Source organism: Salvelinus alpinus, chromosome 16 (genome assembly GCF_045679555.1).
Source record: "Salvelinus alpinus chromosome 16, SLU_Salpinus.1, whole genome shotgun sequence".
Classification (NCBI taxonomy): Eukaryota; Metazoa; Chordata; class Actinopteri; order Salmoniformes; family Salmonidae; genus Salvelinus; species Salvelinus alpinus.
In genome coordinates this window covers 20363693-20383916 of record NC_092101.1, presented here as the reverse complement: position 1 = coordinate 20383916, position 20224 = coordinate 20363693, and the positions used below count along the sequence as shown (strand labels likewise).

The following is a 20224-nucleotide window of genomic DNA, read 5'->3' as shown; positions in this document are numbered from 1 at the left end:
TTACCAGAGGACATTACCAGCAGGCATTACCAGAGGACATTATCAGAGGACATTGCCAGCAGGCATTACCAGAGGACATTACCAGCAGGCATTAACAGACAACATTACCAGAGGACATTACCAGCAGGCATTACCAGAGGACATTACCAGCCGGCATTAACAGAGGACATTACCAGCGGGCATTATAAGAGGACATTACCAGCAGGGATTACCAGCTGGCATTACCAGAGGACATTATCAGAGGACATTACCAGCAGGCATTACCAGAGGGCATTATCAGAGGACATTACCGGCAGGCATTACCAGAGGACATTACTAGCTGGGATTACCAGAGGACATTATCAGCAGAAATTACCAGAGGACATTATCGGAGGACATTACCAGCGGGCATTACCAGAGGACATTACCAGCGGGCATTGCCAGCAGGCATTACCAGAGGACATTACCAGCGGGCATTACCAGAGGACATTACCAGCAGGCATTACCAGAAGGCATTACCAGCAGGCATTACCAAAGGACATTACCAGCAGGGATTACCAGAGGACATTGCCAGCAGGGATTACCAGAGGACATTACCAGAAGGCATTACCAGCAGGCATTACCAAAGGACATTACCAGCAGGGATTACCAGAGGACATTGCCAGCAGGGATTACCAGAGGACATTACCAGCAGGCATTACCAGAGGACATTATCAGAGGACATTACCAGCAGGGATTACCAGCTGGCATTACCAGAGGACATTATCAGAGGACATTACCAGCAGGCATTACCAGAGGGCATTACCAGAGGACATTACCAGCAGGCATTACCAGAGGACATTACCAGCGGGGATTACCAGAGGACATTACCAGCGGGGATTACCAGAGGACATTACCAGCGGGCATTACCAGAGGACATTGCCAGCAGGCATTACCAGAAGACATTACCAGCAGGCATTACCAGAGGACATTACCAGCAGGGATTACCAGAGGACATTACCAGCAGGGATTACCAGAGGACATTACCAGCGGGCATTACCAGATGACATTACCAGCAGGCATTACCAGAGGACATTGCCAGCAGAGATTACCAGAGGACATTACCAGCAGGTATTACCAGAGGACATTACCAGCAGGCATTACCAGAGGACATTACCAGCAGGCATTACCAGAGGACAATACCAGCAGGCATTACCAGACGACATTACCAGCAGGCATTACCAGAGGACATTACCAGCAGGCATTACCAGAAGACATTACCAGCAGGCATTACCAGCAGGCATTACCAGATGACATTACCAGCAGGCATTACCAGACGACATTACCAGCAGGCATTACCAGAGGACATTACCAGCAGGCATTACCAGAGGACATTACCAGCAGAGATTACCAGAGGACATTACCAGCAGGTATTACCAGAGGACATTACCAGCAGGCATTACCAAAGGACATTACCAGCAGGCATTACCAGCAGGCATTACCAGAGGACATTACCAGCAGGCATTACCAGAGGACATTACCAGCAGGCATTACCAGAAGACATTACCAGCAGGCATTACCAGAGGACATTACCAGCAGGCATTACCAGAGGACATTACCAGCAGGCATTACCAGAGGACATTACCAGCGGGCATTACCAGCAGGCATTACCAGAAGACATTACCAGCAGGCATTACCAAAGGACATTACCAGCAGGGATTACCAGAGGACATTGCCAGCAGGGATTACCAGAGGACATTACCAGCAGGCATTACCAGAGGACATTACCAGCGGGCATTACCAGCAGGCATTACCAGCAGGCATTACCAAATGACATTACCAGCGGGCATTACCAGAGGACATTATCAGAGGACATTACCAGAGGACATTACCAGCAGGCATTACCAGAAGAAATTACCAGCAGGCATTACCAAAGGACATTACCAGCAGGCATTACAAGACGACATTACCAGGGCCTTTGTTAGTGCTCTCTTTCCCTTTGTCCATGTGTATGTGTGCACTCACGTACATACTTTTCTTATAAGCATATTATACCGTAGTGATCAATGTCCGAAAATTGACATTGAAAATGCATATCAATGACAGGTCCAATCCTGGATGTATTGTAAAAGTTTCCCCACTACCAAGATAACTTACGAATGGAGTTGAAACAATGTGCACATGCACCGAATAAGAGCTCTGTCTAACTTACTGTCCCCCTCGTGCTATCTCTTTCTCCCTCTCTCTGTGCCTGTGTCTTGCTAACACGTCCCCAGACATCCATTTTCAGGAGTGAGGGTTTTCTGTGGTTTGCAAACAGAACATTAACTTTAAAGTATTTTCTTATGCCGTCTGTCTCTGGTCTATATATGCTGTAAATCCTGGCCATTGTCCAGGAATCTCCTGCATGCAGCCGCTCATAAGCCTCGTCTAACCAGCCAAGAATGTGAACCAGCCTCCTTCAAAGAGAAGCCTTTCACAAGGTGTGGTTAAAGCAGGTAACTGTGTCTGCAGGTGGTCACATTACAACAGAGGAGGCTGCAACTGAAATCACCTGTCTTGCACAAGAACTAACTGCAAGGGGAGTTGCAAGGGCAAATAGGTACATTCGGATTAGATTAGATATGAGTAGGCCAAGTCTAGGAGGTAGGTATTCTTATACTGATGCATGAAAAAAGCTACTTTGAAAATGTTTTCATAACCAATACTGTGGGGTAGACATAAATCAAACCCTTAGTAGACTGATTTGGGATCAGTTCTTAGATGAAACAATCACAAGTCAGCTCAGCAATGTGAATGTAGAGGGAGATAAAAGACACTTAAGCAACAACCCCAGAACAAACAGATAATTTGTTACATGTGTATCCAGAATCCAGTTGGAAAACCGTGAGGACAGTCAGAGTCAAACACAGACCAGGCGTCCAGAGATGAGAGGAGAGGAGTGAGGAGAGAGATTTAAAATAAGACAGAGGACAAAGAATGGCTTGTCCAGGGCCTTTCTGCCATTGCCCCAGAGGGGAGGCCGGGGTGGCACTTGTTTGAGGGGCTCCCATGATAAATGTCCCACTACTTGATTCTGTCACACTGTCTGCAATGTGGACAATAACATGGGTCATGGCATAGTTTTGACACCGTGGACTGAAGAGAGGGAGAAGTTTGTCTCTCAACATGGCCATTCATCGGAACCATTCAGAATTACACAAGATGACCATATCCAAGAGGGCTTTTATAAGATAAATAAATATGAAACTCTTCACAGTTGTCTTTACTGAGATGTTTAATTGTAGGCATTAATCACTCGTGACTGGGACACTGGGTCTAAGGGCCCATATTAAACTCTTGTGCAAAAAGTGTCAAACAAGCAATGACAGTGATAAATGTGAACCAAATGAAAAATATGACATGTTTAACATAACTTAAGATTTTTTGAAGGACTCCTGGCTTGAAAGGCACCAGACTGGCATTGCAACATTGTCTCACCTGCCCTTTCAGTGGTTGGCAACATGGCATTGCATTATTTTGATTCGTGCAGGGTTTTAAGCACTGGAATTACAGACGACAGTTTGAATAACCCCATCTCATCTCTCACTCACACGCAAAGCTGTGCTCTCCCTTTCCCCTCAAAACCTACGCTCCCCTCCTCTTAAAATAAGCAGTTGGGGAAAATATTCAAAGCGTACCACCTCTTCCTCCTCCACTCAACCAGCCAGGCTTCAAACTCCTAGAGCGCACTGCGAAAACTTTCCTCTGCAACTGCTGAAAAACCGACTGACACAGGACAGCGCCGAGTGAGAAGAGATAGGGAAAGTAGAACGCGTAGCCCGTTAATAGTTGCCTGGGGTTTGGGAATGGCGGAGAGTCGGAACGATCTATGTCCACCTTCCGAATGGCACATGTGAGCCGAACCCGGTCTCCTCCGCGTCTATTTTGTTACATGTTAGGAGGCGAACGCCAGTAAACAGCGAGAAAGAGACAGGGGGGAGATTGAAGTATCTACAACAGCCTGTCGACACCACTATCCTCTCATCTCGAGATGGTCTGTCCGCCAGGACTTCGATGGTTCCTACTTACCGCTCTCTTGCACGCTGTCGCACCCCGGGACACCCGCGAGAGACCTAGGCAATGTGACCCGCCGAAGTCGGTGAGTTGTGCGGAGTAGTTACGGTTACTTACCTGTTTCAGTAATGTCATGAGGCAATGTCACACATGAATATGTCCTTGATGGATAGATTCAAGTCTTTTAGCTAAATATGTTGGGTTAATTGCAAATGTATGTGTCTAGTCTACAACTGCCACAGTAGGCTACAACAAATTATACAATTTAAATAAACGCACTTTGCTTACACAGTGCTCCTGAATAAGTTGTCTTATGTGCAGCGGGTAGGCCAATATAAAAATAGTGAGATATTGTGTAGTTATTGGGTTTTTGTGTAACAACCAAATTAACAATAACAACAAGTTTTGAGTTTTATTGTCATGGAAATATTGACATACTATAATAACTACCTACACGTTAAATACAAGAACTATAATTATGTTTATAGCAACTTTATTAGGCTACCGTATTATTATAGTATAATTATCACATGTGTTATTATTAATATTATTATTATGCTATTATTATGCCATCATATATTGTTAGGCTAATCCATTATTTCAAGGCTTCGTTAATAGGCCTGTAGTCTACAAGTTGAAGAGGGAAAGCCCATGGCCTATAATTGAAATAATTTCCAATCAGCAAAGTTGCTTCCAATGGCACCTCAAAAATAAGTTATTTTACTTGACATAGCCTATTCTTGAGTTTCCTCACACAAATCTGGGCCTGAAAAATGGAAGCAGTTGCCAAGCGAAATATGGTTCATGGGCGCCTACCATATGCCTGTTTATATGACAAAAGATAGTGGGGAACACAAACGGGTGACTTGACTTTACATACATTTATTTGGAAAAGTTTCAATTACCTTCAATCCAAACGGATCAAGTTTCAATGAAACACGACCTATTAAAACAGTTATCGGGCATATTTGCAAAATTATGGAATGGGCTTGTTTTCACAAAGGGAGTCAGCCCATTCGAATTCATTTAATTTGAGTGTTATTTTATCTGGAAAGGACCATGTTGCACATGCTCCCGTCTGTATGTCTCTCAGTGTGAATTTCTCATGATTCTAATTAATTTCCTTCTGATTCTTCTCTTGTGCTGATGATAGAGACAATGCGTGCCGTACGCGTAGACTACATGACTGGTCTGGTCTATATGACTAAATTCCCAGATAGAAACGCAATAGGCCTACATCATAACTGGAATTACATGACTACAGCAATAACGTTAATTACAGGGGCATGATGTGATCTATTAATATAATACAAATGTGTTATAATGCATTATTGAAAATATTTATCATGGTTGACTTGATAGCATTGCTACAACATAGTCCACAAAATAATGAAATTGTTGGTATTGTTAACCTGCATCTTATAATGGCATTGTTGTCAGGGTCCAGGGATTAACTGTATATGTTGTTCCCCCTTCATGTGATTTGTAATACGTCAGTACAGAGGTATCTGTTTTGTGTTAAAAGTAATTACCCAATAAAATTGAGTTGTTCACATCAGTGCTCCGGAGCGAGCTAGAACCAGCGCGCGAGGAGCTCTCCTCAGGCTCGGCCAAATCAAGTAAAACGGACTTCAACTATCCTTATTCGATCGTAAAGAAGTCTTCCTGTCTCCGTGAAGACGAACAGACGTTTGACGATTTAATGATTAACAAATGATATGTATAAAGTTACCAAAATATATAGCCAAAATATAGCCTAGTCAAAATAGAATAGTAAGAGCTGTAGGCGTCACCCATGCATTTATTTAGTTGTACTTAGGCTATGCTAATGTGAAAATAATTTCCAAAGAAACGTTTTGAAACGTCTTAATCACAAATTGCCAGTTTGAGAGGATGTGCAAGCATTTCAGTGTAAAACATAGTTCAATGCAATAATTAGGCCTAAAAGTATACAAATTTAATTTATGACAATAACAATCCCTTGCAAAAACAATAATATTTCCAAATATTTAATGCCTTTTGACAGGGTTTTGAAATCCTTTAAAAAAATGTAATTTAAAATGACAAATGTTAGCATGGCATTGGCATTACAATTGTTATTACAACTGGGGAAGTTTTCATTGAATTAGGGTAGAAATAAACATTTAAAGGGGCTTGGCCCCCCAGATAGCATATGAACATATCATGAAATAAATGTTTAGAATTACAGGAACTGTGCTTTAAAACTGCAACATTTTCTCTCAGCAAAATATGTAAAATAGCATGAGATTTGCTATAAAAATGCAAGTGTTTCTCTCTGGGGTGAGATTTGGCCTTTTTGGACCATGCTGGTGGACCCAGCGAAACTGCTAAGCTACTGATACAAATAAAGAAATCCTCAATCCCAGCATCATCTATATGGTTTGATTTATGTTTTGCAGAGCTATGATCTATGGATGTTTTTGTAAAGAGGGCATAAGGACCCTCATCAAATCCCTGGAATGTTAATGAACTGTAAGAAATAGACACATAAACAAAGCTTTTTCCATTTTATCAGACTTTTATACTGTTCAGTAAACCAGATACAGTAGCCACGTTTGACAAAATGTTCAGCAAAGGCCTATTTGTGTGCATTTTGTTGTTTGTGTAGGCTATCCAATGGCTTTTGCAAAAAAGTACTTCCTCAAGTAAAGGATATCCAAGTTAGGTGGGTTGCAGCAGTTTTATATGGTTCAGTATGTTTATACTGCTGTAGCAACCCTTGAAAAGCTTCCCAGCTTCACAGAGGCATTGGCAGCACAGTTATGCACCTCAACAATACACTGGGGTCTGTTTACAAGGAGAAAGCTTCACTATAAACTCATTGCCTCAGAACAGCAGACAGAGAGCAGCACAGTGGAAGTTAGCTGACAAGGTTTCATTGAGTCCCTTGCCTTTATCTCCAGCTGACATTTCAACAGATTCAATTGCATTGACCTGTATCTCAACCAACTAAAAAGCCTGTTTTGAATCACTAAATCACAAAAAGTACTTTTGACTTAACTACTGTCAATGGCCTTTACTCAGAAGGTTTATTTACTCTATTCAAATACTGATTGTCATAAACTCTCTCTCGCATCTCCTCCTCCCCATCCTCCCCCTCAACCCCCCTGTGCCCCAATAGCAAACCGACATGAACTCTTTCCTCTGGACGGTGGAGCGCCCAGCTCCCTATCCCCCCTCCTATCTCTTTGGGACCATCCATGTGCCCTATACCCGTGTGTGGGACTTCATCCCAGATGTCTCCAAACGGGCCTTTCAGACCAGCGCCAACGTGTTCTTCGAGCTGGACCTGACTGACCCCCTGACCATCTCCAAGTTGACCAACTGCCAGCTGCTGCCCCACGGGGAAAACCTGCAGTCCCTGCTGCCCCGGGACCTGTACCGCCGCCTCAAACGCCACCTGGACTATGTCAAGCACATGATGCCCTACTGGATAACGGCAGACCAGCGGGGCCGGGGGCTGTACGCTGACTACCTCTTCAACGCCATCGCAGGGAACTGGGAGAGGAAGAGGCCTGTCTGGGTGATGCTGATGGTCAACTCTCTGACGGAGTCAGACGTGAGGTCGCGGGGGACTCCCGTACTGGACCTGTTCCTGGCCCAGGAGGCCGACCGCATGGGGAAGAGGACGGGAGCGGTGGAGCGGGTGGAGGAACAGTGTCACCCCCTCAACGGACTTAACTTCTCCCAGGTAAGAGAGGGGGCTGTGGAGGGGGTGGGTTTTGGACATGATCATTGGAGTTGGGGGATATGTGATTGTTGGATGCAGTTGGGAGATTTAATAGAAGGGAAGTCTTGGGAGGAGTTAGTGGAGAATGTAGAAAATGACAATGGGAGGAGAAAAATATGATTTGAAACGATATGTTTCAAAGCTGTGTAGATGGTTTTAAAGTTATTATTGTGCCTGAGCCTTACAAAACAGACATGAGAGCTGAATCAGCTGACGAGGTGTCACGTTGACAGCTGTAAGTGTAACATGAGTTAGTGAAGGTGTGAGGTAAAAGAGTGTGTGGGACGGGTAGATCTCTTTTCACTGGGCTGACTGCCTGTCTTGGTGCTATGATACAACCACTGTTAGTATCTTGCTCTGTAACTTAACACTGGAAAGATAGACAGAATAACCAAATTACTTGATGACAAAAACATGGGGAGTATCCGTGTTTTATATCTCCTTGGAAGGGCTATAGAGGAAGGGTAACATGGAGGTCTAAATAAAGGATGGCCCAGGAATGGTTAGGGGGAGGTCAACTCAAGTCAAATTTTCCAAACTCTGGGAGGTCCAAGCATGTCTTTGATGTGCTAGGACTGGGAGGCTATTCTCCTGCACACACACACACACACACACACACACACACACACACACACACACACACACACACACACACACACACACACACACACACACACACACACACACACACACACACACACACACACACACACACACACACACACACGGCGTGCCTGGGCCTCCGTGTGAAAGGGTGCGGGGCTCCTGCGCTAATTTGAGAGGCACTGGGCCCACACAGCCTCTCCTCTTTCATCAGCACCTCCTAACTACGCTGTCAAAGAGCACACACACACACACACACATGCGCGCACGCGCACACACATACAGCTGCCCTGCACATGCATGGGAACGTGGAACACAACTGCCCTACAACAATGTTGCAAGGCCAAGTCATGAACTGCTTCTCAGTGTAGTAGTATACAGGATACAGTGATAATATAAGTCTAATTTCTAATGACCACAGCCTGGAGCTAACACTCTATCATTAAAGCTCTTGGTGTAATGCCTGTTATTTCCAATGAGAACATGAGTAAATCACCAATACAAAGTATTGGACGACTGCCTGCCTTTCTATTGTTCCAGGGAAGGGAACTTTTTATAAGGCAGGTGTATTGTTGGATAACATTTGTGTTGTTGGAGGTTATTTTTTCTAAAATCATAATGAATAACTTGAAAAAACTCTGTAGCATAATGGACTTTTGGACTTTTGAGCAAGCAACTTACCCCCCATCTCAAGTTGTATGAAAAGAGTTCAAAACCTGAAATGAAAGTGACATGGAAACAATTATAGTCAATTATAATTTGCAATGTAATTTGAACACTATGGTTGATTGGATCTCTCTCTTTGGTGATTGGATCTCTCTCTTTGGTGATTGGAACAAAGATGAGGTCAGGCTGACAGACTGAAAAAAACAAGAGAGGAAAAGCGCGAGAGAGAGAGAGAGAGTGACGGTGAAGGAGTGAGGGAGAGAGAGAGAGAGTGACGGTGGAGGAGTGAGGGAGAGAGAGAGAGAGTGACGGTGGAGGAGTGAGGGAGAGAGAGAGAGAGACGGTGAAGGAGTGAGGGAGAGAGAGAGAGAGACGGTGAAGGAGTGAGGGAGAGAGAGAGAGAGAGACGGTGAAGGAGTGAGGGAGAGAGAGAGAGAGAGACGGTGAAGGAGTGAGGGAGAGAGAGAGAGAGAGACGGTGAAGGAGTGAGGGAGAGAGAGAGAGTGTGACGGTGAAGGAGTGAGGGAGAGAGAGAGAGTGTGACGGTGAAGGAGTGAGGGAGAGAGAGAGAGAGACGGTGAAGGAGTGAGAGAGAGAGAGACGGTGAAGGAGTGAGGGAGAGAGAGAGAGTGTGACGGTGAAGGAGTGAGGGAGAGAGAGAGAGAGAGACGGTGAAGGAGTGAGGGAGAGAGAGAGAGAGAGACGGTGAAGGAGTGAGGGAGAGAGAGAGAGAGTGACGGTGAAGGAGTGAGGGAGAGAGAGAGTGACGGTGAAGGAGTGAGGGAGAGAGAGAGAGAGTGACGGTGAAGGAGTGAGGGAGAGAGAGAGAGAGAGACGGTGAAGGAGTGAGGGAGAGAGAGAGAGAGAGTGACGGTGGAGGAGTGAGGGAGAGAGAGAGAGAGTGACGGTGAAGGAGTGAGGGAGAGAGAGAGAGAGAGACGGTGAAGGAGTGAGGGAGAGAGAGAGAGAGAGACGGTGAAGGAGTGAGGGAGAGAGAGAGAGAGTGACGTTGGAGGAGTGAGGGAGGGAGAGAGAGAGTGACGGTGAAGGAGTGAGGGAGAGAGAGAGAGAGAGACGGTGAAGGAGTGAGGGAGAGAGAGAGAGAGAGACGGTGAAGGAGTGAGGGAGAGAGAGAGAGAGACGGTGAAGGAGTGAGGGAGAGAGAGAGAGAGTGACGGTGAAGGAGTGAGGGAGAGAGAGAGAGAGACGGTGAAGGAGTGAGGGAGAGAGAGAGAGAGACGGTGAAGGAGTGAGGGAGAGAGAGAGAGAGTGACGGTGAAGGAGTGAGGGAGAGAGAGAGAGTGACGGTGAAGGAGTGAGGGAGAGAGAGAGAGAGTGACGGTGAAGGAGTGAGGGAGAGAGAGAGAGAGTGACGGTGAAGGAGTGAGGGAGAGAGAGAGAGAGACGGTGAAGGAGTGAGGGAAAGAGAGAGAGAGTGACGGTGAAGGAGTGAGGGAGAGAGAGAGAGTGACGGTGAAGGAGTGAGGGAGAGAGAGAGAGAGTGACGGTGAAGGAGTGAGGGAGAGAGAGAGAGAGTGACGGTGAAGGAGTGAGGGAGAGAGAGAGAGAGTGACGGTGGAGGAGTGAGGGAGAGAGAGAGAGAGTGACGGTGAAGGAGTGAGGGAGAGAGAGAGAGAGTGACGGTGAAGGAGTGAGGGAGAGAGAGAGAGAGTGACGGTGAAGGAGTGAGGGAGAGAGAGAGAGTGACGGTGAAGGAGTGAGGGAGAGAGAGAGAGAGTGACGGTGAAGGAGTGAGGGAGAGAGAGAGAGAGACGGTGAAGGAGTGAGGGAAAGAGAGAGAGAGTGACGTGGAAGGAGAGAGAGAGAGAGAGAGAGACGGTGAAGGAGTGAGGGAGAGAGAGAGAGAGTGACGGTGAAGGAGTGAGGGAGAGAGAGAGAGAGTGACGGTGAAGGAGTGAGGGAGAGAGAGAGAGACGGTGAAGGAGTGAGGGAGAGAGAGAGAGAGTGACGGTGAAGGAGTGAGGGAGAGAGAGAGAGAGTGACGGTGAAGGAGTGAGGGAGAGAGAGAGAGAGAGACGGTGAAGGATTGAGGGAGAGAGAGAGAGAGAGACGGTGAAGGAGTGAGGGAGAGAGAGAGAGAGACGGTGAAGGAGTGAGGGAGAGAGAGAGAGAGTGACAGTGAAGGAGTGAGGGAGGGAGAGAGAGAGAGAGTGACGGTGAAGGAGTGAGGGAGAGAGAGAGAGAGTGACGGTGAAGAAGTGAGAGAGAGAGAGAGAGTGACGGTAAATGAGTGAGGGAGAGAGAGAGAGAGTGACGGTGAATGAGTGAGGGAGAGAGAGAGTGACGGTGAAGGAGTGAGGGAGAGAGAGAGAGAGTGACGGTGAAGGAGTGAGGGAGTGAGAGAGAGATTGACGGTGAAGGAGTGAGGGAGAGAGAGAGACGGTGAAGGAGTGAGGGAGAGAGAGAGAGAGTGACGGTGAAGGAGTGAGGGAGAGAGAGAGACGGTGAAGGAGTGAGGGAGAGAGAGAGTGACGGTGAAGGAGTGAGGGAGAGAGAGAGAGAGAGACGGTGAAGGAGTGAGGGAGAGAGAGAGAGAGAGACGGTGAAGGAGTGAGGGAGAGCAGGGAGACTGATGTGCATCATGTCAGTGCGAACCCTAATCTGAAACATGAGCTCTACTTCTTCTGTGGTGGCTAGATCTGACAGCTCCAAACCCTACTGTCCACATATAATTTGTTCCCAATAAACGTAGCTGCTTACAATATCCTGTAACTTGCCGCTCCCGCGTCACCAAGAGGGTCTCCGATGGTGATTCTTCATCTGCCATAATTATTTTCATACTGTAGGCACCTGGCCCCTGCACAGCCAGTGACCTGGAACTGTGTGGCTGGACCTGGGGCATGGGCTAGCCCAGCTTCGCATCCCCTCCCCTCCCCTCCCCTCCCCTCAGCTTCTCAGCATGGGGACAGTGTGGTGACGTTACTGAGTCAACCATCGCCCTGGGTCTCCTGACCTCACAGGAAGTGATCTGTCCGGATGAGAGGTATAACTGATAAACAGTTTCCCCCACGGTGAGAAGTGTACCCCGTGGTAGAGGCCTTCATGGGTCCAAAAAGTTGTACCCGTTCTGAAATGGACATGGTGCTTTCCCATCCGGACCTGATATGCATAAATACATTTTTTAAATATGAGACCAGTTCCGAATGGACCCGAGAACAACTAGACCCATTCTGTATAGACCTGGACGGCTCCAGACCTCGTCTGATCCAGTTAAGGGAAGCAGCAGAAAAGTCAATTTTTAAGCTACTTTATTAACCGGATCTGATAAAGCGCGAGAGAGAGGAGGTAGAGATAGATGAGAATCTAGCAGGGGCAGTGCTGTGTGTGTAGGCTACTGTGAGTGTGAGTGAGTGACACGTGGAACGGGGAGGAGGGAGAGATGAGAGACTGCAACCAAAAAGCTGACTCACGCTATAGTAGACTAATAGCCACCATAGCTAGGTTATTTATCTTCCAATATGATTACGTAGTACCTATGTTGACAGCATCAAACCGGGAGAGGCTAGTTAAGCTAGGCTAATTGAGGCTGCATGAGCTTTCTCGTCCTACACAGTTACAAACAACAACTACTAACAACTAATCTCCTAACTTTTGCCCCTCATGGAGGCTCTATGACTGCAGACTATTGCCACTTTGATGACTTATGATTGGCCAACAAGCTACAGTACGCGTGCCACTCTCGTGAAACGCAAAGAGCAGCAGCATAAATTAGAAAACAAAATCCTCTCTCTCTCTCGGTCTACTGCAGAGGTCATGTTCTGATCTATACTGAACAAAAATATAAACTTAACATGTAAAGATCCCAGAAATGTTCCATACACACAAAAAGCTTATTTCTCTAAAATGTTGTGCACAAATTTGTTTACATCTCTGTTAGTGAGCATTTCTCCTTTGCCAAGATAATCCAGCCACCTGAGAGATGTGGCATATTAAGAAGCTGATTAAACAGCATGATCATTACACATGTGCACCATGTGCTGGGGACAATAAAAGGCCACTCTAATGTGCATTTTGTCACACAACACAGTGCCACAGATGTCTCAAGTTTTGAGGGAGCATGCAATTGGCATGTTGACTGCAGGAATGTCCACCAGAGCTGTTGCCAGATAATTTGTTAATTTCTCTACCATAAGCCGGCTCCAACGTTGTTTTAGAGAATTTGGCAGTACAACCGCAGACCATGTGTAACCACGCCAGCCCTGGACCTCCATATCCGGCTTCTTCACCTTCGGGATTGTCTGAGACCAGCCTCCCGGACAGCTGTTGAAACTGTGAGTTTGCACAAAGTATATCTGCACAAACTGTCAGAAACAGTCTTAGGAAAGCTCATCTCCGTGCTTGTCGTCCTCACCACCGTCTTTCTTGACCTGACTGCCATTTGGCATCATAACCGACTTCCGTGGGCAAATGCTCACCTTCGATGGCCACTGGCAGCTGGAGAAGTATGCTCTCCCGGATAAATCCCGGTTTCAACAGACAGCGTGTATGGCATTGTGTGGGCGAGGGGTTTGCTGATGTCAGCGTTGTGAACAGAGTGCCCGATGGTGTTGGTGGGGTTATGGTATGGGAAGGCATAATCTACAGGCAACAAACACAATTGCATTTTATCGATGGCGATTTGAATGCACAGAGATACCGTGACAAGATCCTGAGGCCCATTGTCATGCCATTCATCCGCCGCCATCACCTCATGTTTCAGCATGATAATGCACAGCCCCATGTCTCAAGGATCTACACAATTCCTGGAAGCTGAAAATGTCCCCGTCTTCCATGGCCTGCATACTCACCAGAAAATGTTACCTGTTGAGCATGTTTGGGATGCTCTGGATTGATGGGTACGACAGGGTGTTCTAGTTCCTGTCAATATCTAGAAACTTTACATTTCCTTTGAAGAGGAGTGGGACAACATTCCACTGGCCACAATCAACAGCCTGATCAACTCTAAGAGAAGGAGATGTGTCACGCTGCATGAAGCAAATGATGGTCACACCTGATACTGACTGGTTTTCTAATCCACGCCACAACTTTTTTTTAAAGGTATCCCTACAGATGGAGCTCTGGCGCACTTACAGACCTGATAGAACTTTGGTTTCTGTGTGCAGTAGCAGTGAGGCAGCAGTGAGGCTGTGGAAATAAAGGCTTGGGGAGAGCATCTCCAGAGCTGTGGAGGGCGATGCAGGCCGACAGATGGGTGGGCCTGCCAGCACCAACCACTCTCCAAAGGCACGCTATCCACAGCGAGGGGGAACCTGCAGGAAGCCAGGACGTCTAGAGGGGTGCAAGCTGGTCACCGTCCAGCAGACACATTCTGAAAAAGTCAACAACAACCACAGGCACCTCTCTTCCACTCCCCCGTCTCAGCGCACTACATCTATATCTACATGTAGACCTGAGCCTCTGCTGCCTGCGTCTCTCCGTCTCTGGCCTGGTGTATAAATACCTCTATTTATTTACTCTGGTTCACTTTGCAGCCGAAGCACAGCCCTTGTCAGCGGGAGATGACATCACAGCTGTGCCCCCCTTCTCTGTGTTGGGGTCAGAGGTGGCGATGGGGCTGGCGGAGCAGTGGGCCGTGAGGAGACTCTGTGAGTTCTGAGTTAGGAGCTGAACATTCAGGGGCCCCAGAACAGAAAAGGGTAAGTTACTGGGCTATTTTCCAGGCAGGTGATATAAGTCAGTATTCGACATCCATCCATGTCTGAGGACTTCGGGAGATGACGTGGAAACCGGCCACTAGGGGCAACAGTAAGTGCTGTCGGTTTTGCTAGGGCGTTCTGGATGGGGATGGCGGATGAGTGTAAGCATCTACCTGTGGTTCGAAAGGTTGCATGTTTGAATCCAGCGATAGAAAGTTGTTTTTGATATTTTTGTTTTAACCCTATCCCAAAACTTAACCCTTACCTTAACTATTCAGAGTTAATGCCTAACTTTAAGAATGTGGACTTAATGCCTAAACTTAACCTTAAACACTTCGAAATGTAACATTTGAGAAACATGGATGAACGCCTAATTCTGACGTCAGACAGTGAGAGCTTGTTGCGATTTTCACTGTGACCTGGAGAGGGAGTCTCCTCAGCTGTAGCATTGTCACCTTAGCAGGGACAGATCTGGTTTCTCCTCAGCTGTAGCATTGTCACCTTAGCAGGGACAGATCTGGTTTCTCCTCAGCTGTAGCATTGTCACCTTAGCAGGGACAGATCTGGTTTCTCCTCAGCAGGAGCTTGGGGTGCCCTGTGGTGCACTGTGACAGAGACGTCTATTTCAATCAGCCCTGCCCCCGACACAGCTCAGTAGTCCTTTTCTGCTTTAGTAAAGACTTTAGGTTGAGACTTTCTGCTGTGCTGACATAGCATACAATATGGGCCTCTCACATATTGTGGTTAGGTTGGTAAAAATATCCAGGGGGCATTGCCTTCCTATGCATACACAGAATTTTGTTTCTCTAATTTAATACGTGTTAAACTGAAGATGATACGCTGAGTCTGAGATGATACGCTGAGTCTGAGATGATACGCTGAGTCTGAGATGATACGCTGAGTCTGAGATGATACGCTGAGTCTGAGATGATGCGCTGAGTCTGAGATGATGCGCTGAGTCTGAGATGATACGCTGAGTCTGAGATGATACGCTGAGTCTGAGATGATACGCTGAGTCTGAGATGATACGCTGAGTCTGAGATGATACGCTGAGTCTGAGATGATACGCTGAGTCTGAGATGATACGCTGAGTGACCAGAGAAATAAAGATCTCTCTTGTCTCGACAGGGTCACGGAGAGCACTGATGAAGACAAGCTGTGTTCAAAACACACATCTCCCGGCTGTCATATCAAATCATGACAGAACACTTTTCAGCGTGTTCATTGGATGGCTCTCGTATAAATAATGCATATTTAAAGGGAGGAATTAGGTAACATATGACCTGGTCTTTAGTCAAATATTTACATTCCATGGCTGATGTGTTAGGATGGGTCTGGAGCGCTCCTCTGGCCGCAGGGCCTGGAGACAAGTGATGGAAAAAAACAGTTGTCTCCTCTGCTCCCTAACCTGGCTCCTTCTGGCTCCATGCTCCCTCCCTCTCTCTTTCTCGCGCCATGTCTTGGGGCTCTAGCTGTCCCACTGCTCAACTGTACACACCTGGATCTGAACACACAGAACAGAAGAGTAGGAGAGTATAGTTCAAACACCGGGCCTCTCCTACTATGTATCTACTATGGTTGGTACAACGACTCTGCTACTACATTGATTGTTACAATGTTGGAAAGAAACCCCAAAGGAAACACTGGTAGATGTTCACTCTTTACGAGTGACGTTAGAGGATGATGTCAAGCCTCGTATGACTCCTAGTATAAATATGTGGAAAACTGCCGGGCAACTTGTATCAGACAGGATATTTCCTGGCTCCGTTGGCAGGCGGAGGGCCAACCACCGCTCTAATGACTTAATTGGCTTCTTAATGACTAAATTGCCCTTCTGCTACCCAGAACCACTTAGGCTATTATACACTGGCCAGAACAGTGGCTTACGGTGGAAGCCAATGAGGAAGAGAGGCCAGATGTGGATGTAGAGTGAGTGGTGGGAGTGACGACTGTAACTACAGGACATCAAAGAGATGGGGTGAATACAGGTCATATACTATTGGTTCAGTTAGACACAAGTTGGTCAGTTTTTTGCCGGTCAAGGATAATAGTTGGTATCTCTATTCTATTCCATTCTATGGTTACTCCATAGAGCCATATCTCTGTGGTCTTGAGAAACACCATGTCCCCTCTCCCACCTCTGAATACCTGGCCAGAGGAGAGGACCTACTGTAGATAAGTAATGGATTTACCACATTGTCACTGAGGTAGCCACTATAACGAGACAGTGGGCTAGAGAGAGTGCTATCCCATACCGTTGGGTTCCCAGTGCTAAAACCATCCCTTTCCTGTTTCAAACGGAACACGGATACCTATCTTTGTTTTAATGGCCGCACGTCACGCTATGGATCATTATCCTCCTACCCCTGCTCTTTCTCTCATAGCTGACTCGGTCTCTCTTTCTCACATACACACACCACAGTGACCCATGCAGTGAAATACACACACGTACACACACAGACAATGACAACATGGGTAACAAACGCCAAGCAGATCAGTCTAGGGGCAACAAAACAATGGAAACAAAACAGTGGATTTGGAGGTGGTCTCGCTGTGCCTCTGGGCAGGGGCATGTTTTTTCCTGGCAGGGTAGGTTGGATTGGGTTGTCTGAGGTAGCGGCTGATTGATCGCAGACAGGAATGTGACTCAGTGATTTCCTGAGCAACCACAGTTTCCCTGCCTGGAACCCTGTTGTCTGTCAGAGTGTGATAACCATCTTAGATCTGAATCACATACATTACAACCACCTTAACATTGCAGCTCCATGACTTGGTGTTGGTGTGTTGTTGTCTGTGCACAAATGCTCACAGTCACAGATCACTAGCCTTGAGAAATTAAGTGTGTGTGTGTGTGTGTGTGTGTGTGTGTGTGTGTGTGTGTGTGTGTGTGTGTGTGTGTGTGTGTGTGTGTGTGTGTGTGTGTGTCACCCTCATAGGCAGGCTTGTCAGGGCCCTTGGATGAGCATTAGTGTAGGCCTCTCACTGAACCCTGCTTTAATATGACCCATGCGTTTCCTCTGCCCTCTGTGCTCTGTCCCCAGTTATACACACCCCAGTGAAGCACTTCAATTCCGCTCAGCCCCACCTCACCCCCACCTCACCCCAGTCTCACCCCAGTCCCACCTCACCCCCACCTCACCCCAGTCTCACCTCAGCCCCACCTCACCTCACCTCAGCCCCACCTCACCCCCACCTCACCCCAGTCTCACCCCAGTCTCACCTCAGCCCCACCTCACCTCAGCCCCACCTCACCCCAGTCTCACCTCACCCCCACCTCACCTCAGCCCCAACTCACCCCCACCTCACCCCAGTCTCACCTCAGCCCCACCTCACCCCAGTCTCACCTCAGCCCCACCTCACCCCAGTCTCACCCCAGTCTCACCTCAGCCCCACCTCACCCCCACCTCACCTCAGCCCCACCTCAGCCCCACCTCAGCCCCACCTCACCCCTTTCCCCTTCAACGCTCTTAATGCTCTCAAAGTGTGCTCGACTCCGCACCTCTGTACCAATCATGTGTATTATTAAAGAGGAAGTGAAACTCAGTTCTGAGTCTTTAAGGAAGGAGTCCATAACTGTTTGAGGATGATTGGTTAAGCAGGGAGGCTCTTAGACTGGCCATTTTCTTTGTTGAATCAGTCCTGATTGAGGTCACACCCTAGACTATTCCTCTACTGCCACTGACAGAGTCAGAGTGGTGATGACTCAGGTCGTCCATCCGCCCCAGCCCACAGACTGATGTGAAACCCGCCAGTTGGAGCTCTTGAAATGGAGCTCCTCTCATAAACTTTTACTGGGGTGCACATAAATCCACTGATTCCCGCTGTTCCCCCGCGCAACCGTGTGGATCGACGCCCGCCCCCCCCCAGTCCCCTTGTCCCTCCCCAGGCCAGCAAGGAGGGAGGGCAGGACGCAGGCACCACTGACATTAACAAGGCCTCAAACACACAGGCACTGGTACCAACTCACTGAGCTCTGTGGGGAGAAATTACAGCAGAGCAGTTAGTCCAAACCCCATTCATCCATGTTTAAAAGCACTCGGCTCAGTCAAAGTTATTTTTGTTGATGGATAGTTTCATGAGAACACGTTGATCCCTGGGTCCAGCTTGGCTCTGGGCTGACCCAGTGATGGAGTAGTACGGTCAGGGCTGGAAGGGATAGCTGCAGTGCCCACCAGTGTTAACACAATGTTATAAGTAAGGAAGAGATCCTTCACAGTGTTCTGATAGGAAGGTCATGTTTCACTCCACATCCCTGTCTCTGATGGATCGGCAAGGGTGTAACTGGAATACATGACCTCATAGTGTGTCTGGGGGTGGGAGTGTGTGTTTGTTTGCATGCATGTCAGTGGAGGCTGGTGACGTGAACAATTTAGGAGGATGGGAGACCCACGGCATAGGCACGGACTGCACGGAGACGACAAAGTGTGTTTTAAAATTATTTTAACCTAAAGCATTTAATAGAGACATTTATAGTACAATATTATGGGGAATGGGAATGAAAGGGCTACTTACACATTGTTGGGAAGGGATCACAGCAGTGATTGAATGAGGGTATGAGTCATGAGTTGAGGTTTTCAGAGGTTTGACTTCAGTGCAGGACAGGGGTTGAGGTGTTCAGAGGCTTCAGTGCAGGACAGGGGTTGAGGTGTTCAGAGGCTTCAGTGCAGGACAGGGGTTGAGGTGTTCAGAGGCTTCAGTGCAGGACAGGGGTTGAGGTGTACAGCGGCCTCAGTGCAGGACAGGGGTTGAGGTGTTCAGAGCCTTCATGGCAGGACAGGGGTTGAGGTGTTCAGAGCCTTCAGTGCAGGACAGGGGTTGAGGTGTTCAGAGGCTTCAGTGTAGGACAGGGGTTGAGGTGTTCAGAGGCTTCAGTGCAGGACAGGGGTTGAGGTGTTCAGAGCCTTCAGTGCAGGACAGGGGTTGAGGTGTTCAGAGGCTTCAGTGCAGGACAGGGGTTGAGGTGTTCAGAGCCTTCATGGCAGGACAGGGGTTGAGGTGTTCAGAGCCTTCAGTGCAGGACAGGGGTTGAGGTGTTCAGAGGCTTCAGTGCAGGACAGGGGTTGAGGTGTTCAGAGGCTTCAGTGCAGGACAGGGGTTGAGGTGTTCAGAGGCTTCAGTGCAGGACAGGGGTTGAGGTGTTCAGAGGCTTCAGTGCAGGACAGGGTCACCATGAATGGACTGTGTTGGAGAAGAGCTCAACTCTTCCACTGAGGGCAGGACAGGATTTGACTGGGACGACAAAAAACAGAAACACACTACTCTACATAGAAAATTGGCAGGTCTACTCACATTGCTTGTACAGGAGAGGGCACATGAGACGTGGCTTCAGTCAGGAGAGTTGACAACGGTAGTGGTCATCACCTCTTAATCAGGGAACAGGAGGGGACTTAACTGTAAATACAAATAGTATATACCTTCCATTACAGCAGCGCCACCATAGGTTTGGTCAACAATTTTCTCCATGTAGTTAAGCTCAGACATTTCAGAATTCACAAAGTCAAACACAGACTGTGCATCTCTCCCACTTGACACA

The 20224-nt window shown here is 47.5% G+C and overlaps 1 protein-coding gene across 1 annotated transcript in view; it reads left to right on the top strand.

The window, feature by feature from the left end:
• Nucleotides 1–3608: 3608 nt before the first annotated feature.
• The window catches only part of trabd2b (TraB domain containing 2B), a 93824-nt gene continuing 77208 nt past the window's right edge, over nt 3609–20224 (top strand). Inside the window, exons 1-2 of the mRNA XM_071345294.1 lie at nt 3609–4099; nt 7157–7726. Coding sequence (XP_071201395.1) covers nt 3992–4099; nt 7157–7726 — 678 coding nt within the window. The 5' untranslated portion in view covers nt 3609–3991. The remainder of the gene's footprint in view (nt 4100–7156; nt 7727–20224) is intronic.